We start from the raw sequence: 2,690 nt of genomic DNA, 5'->3' as shown, positions 1-2,690 counted from the left end.
ACCCGGCTGGCCGGCGGCCGCGGTTCCGCGGGTTAATGCGGCCGCGGGTCCCCAGGTCTGTGCCAGGGGCAGGGGTAAACGGATCTATTTAACAGGTTGCGATGGGCGTGCGGTGCGAGGCTTTATCGGTGCCTGCGGTTTTGGCGTGGAGGGAATCGAGAGCAGGGTTTTTATTAGCGATTTAGCACTGCTGCTGTTGGAAATACTGGCTTCTTGTGCTATGAAACGCTTCCCTACGAAGCTGCGTCTTCAGTTGGGTGTCTAACAACTTTCGGGTATCCGGCAGTTGCCTAAAATGTCAGGACACACAGTTGTTTATCTCCAGCCACACTGGGGCTTTCAGATGGTTCATACACATAAGGAAATGCCAAAACTTTTTTTCCCGTTAACAGGAAGAAAGAAAAACGTGAAATAGCTGTCGGCATCGTTACCGCTTTGAGGGCAGTTTGATCTCACCGGAGTGGTATTTTCTGAGGGGCTAATTTCTGATGGCTAATGACCCTTGTTTTAAATCACTTTATGAATAAAGTTTTCAAAGGACTGACACTTCCTTGTGACAACTTTTTAACTTTCTGATTTTTTTTCTCTTTTCATTTGTAATTTATGCATTTTTGTATACCGAATGTGTTGTCTGAATCTGCTGAGAGGTTCTTTTATCCTATTGATTTAATGGGTACAGAATTCCTTGTAATTTCACAAATATAAATCAGATGATATATGATTTTGTAGGACTCCTTAAAGGGAGACATTGTAATTCAAGCCATCTTTAAGTTTGCAAAGTGATACTTTGCAAGTCAGAAGTCCAAGAAGGGATGAGTAATTGATATGGTTTTTTAGGTCTTTTCTGCAGTTTGCATTTGTTGGTTTGTTTTTTTTTTTCCCCTGCAGGGCATATGACATTTGCAAAAATCTGTACTGTTCAGCTAAGTACACTGTATCCTTCAAGGATGTGCTGCAATAAACAGGCTGTATTAATAGATACTCTCTTTTTTGTGTTATTATTCCTACACTCTCTGTCCCTTGAATAATTGCAGTGTTTCACAAAACAAAGGCCTTGTATCTATGTGCATACAAAGGGGTTCAACAGGACGAAACAACTGATTTGTTGTGAATAAAGGAAATCAAATGGCAAACCACTGAAATGTTAACCATGCTCAGTTGCATTTTTCTGTAGCAGTACTCAATATGTAGGCATTTGTGTTTGTACAAAACAGTCTGTGCCCAGGGTACTCTTGTTTTGAAACTATGCTTAATTATAGGTGTAGTCCCTGAAGTCAATGAAGAGATTTCCACAGACTTGTTTGACCTGCAAGGATTAATTCTATCAACTTTTCCATCATGTCATTTCTTCATATAAAAAAAAGTTTCTGATGTTACTGGGGGATACGCTTGTGAGCTTCCAGATGAGGCAGTAGCAACCTCAATGGACTTACGGGCTTGTTCCATCCTTCTCCTTTAAGGAGAAAGATTCAGTTTAGGCTTAGCATGAACATTTGTGAAATCTGCGTTGTATTTTTTGGAATGTAGTTGGAAAGGCACCCTGAGTTTCACATAGCTGTTCATGTCCTTAAGTGCCATATTTTCATGGCCTGTTATGGAGCTGTTCTTTACAAGAGATGATATAGAAATGTTTGAGACTAAAAATGCTGTGCTGTAATGTATATATGTTTGTTTGTGGTTTTTACATTGGGACAGTCAGAAATGCCAGTTTTTCTCTACCTGGATGTAACGGTATCTTTTTATTGATACTTTCACTTCTAGTCCAGTCTGAAGCATTAAACGTGACTAATGACACAGTCAGGGTGATTTGATTTTTGTAGTGTGCAGGTATCTCCTAAGCTCCAAGAATTCTGGGTATATATATAACATTGTGCATTTGTGTCTTTACCTACAGGCAAAGAACAGTTCTGCAGTATCTGAGGATGGATAAAGACTTCCGCTACTACTTCCAGCACCCGTGGTCTCGCTTAGTTGTGGCTTACTTAGTGATCTTCTTTAACTTCTTAATATTTGCTGAGGACCCAGTATCTCACAGTCAGACAGAAGCCAATGTTATTGTTGTTGGTAATTGTTTCTCCTTTGTAACAAATAAATACCCTGAAGGAGGAGGCTGGAGATTTTTGAAGGTGTTTCTGTGGCTCCTTGCCATTCTCACAGGACTGATAGCTGGAAAGTTTCTCTTCCATCAGCGCCTGTTTGGTAAGTTACATGATGCACCCACTGACTTCCTGATAATGGCTTTCTGACTTCTCCTTTTAGCTTTCTACTCATTGCAATTTCATAAGCCTTGTTATTAATCGCTTCAACTGTTTAGAGCTGTAGAGAACTCAGTACATCAAAGCGTACATCGTCATGGGAATTAATGCCATGTCTACTTCTGTGAGTGTAATTCACAATGATTCTAGTCAAAACAGGCTAAAAATAGTGAAAACTGGTATGTTTCAAATACTTGTGAGGTCAGCGATTTTCAATATTATAAAATTACTCCTTTGCATCTTCAGACCGATTTTTAAATCTTATTACATAATTCTCTCAGCAATTTGCAGAAAAGGCATTGTTCCTTTGGGGTGGCATGTCTTGTCGAAAGTCACTTAGGTGGAAGCAGAGGCTGTTGTTAGTATTAGCGAAGCTGTTCTGAAGAGCTGCCACGTTGTATAGAAGCAGGACCTGTCTGTCTCTTAGTACAAGAG

The 2,690-nt window shown here is 40.1% G+C and overlaps 1 protein-coding gene across 1 annotated transcript; it reads left to right on the top strand.

The window, feature by feature from the left end:
- Positions 1–1,922: 1,922 nt before the first annotated feature.
- On the top strand, positions 1,923–2,199 carry LOC104502073 (transmembrane protein 117-like; the record flags this gene model as incomplete). Its single annotated transcript, XM_010145988.1, has 1 exon — positions 1,923–2,199. A coding segment is annotated over exon 1 (277 nt), but the record flags the coding sequence as incomplete, so codon positions are not given.
- Positions 2,200–2,690: the final 491 nt, after the last annotated feature.

This window comes from Buceros rhinoceros, unplaced genomic scaffold, assembly GCF_000710305.1.
Source record: "Buceros rhinoceros silvestris isolate BGI_N320 unplaced genomic scaffold, ASM71030v1 scaffold44221, whole genome shotgun sequence".
Lineage (NCBI taxonomy): Eukaryota > Metazoa > Chordata > Aves > Bucerotiformes > Bucerotidae > Buceros > Buceros rhinoceros.
The sequence above is the reverse complement of the archived record's forward strand: the minus strand, read 5'-3'. Positions and strand labels throughout refer to the sequence as shown.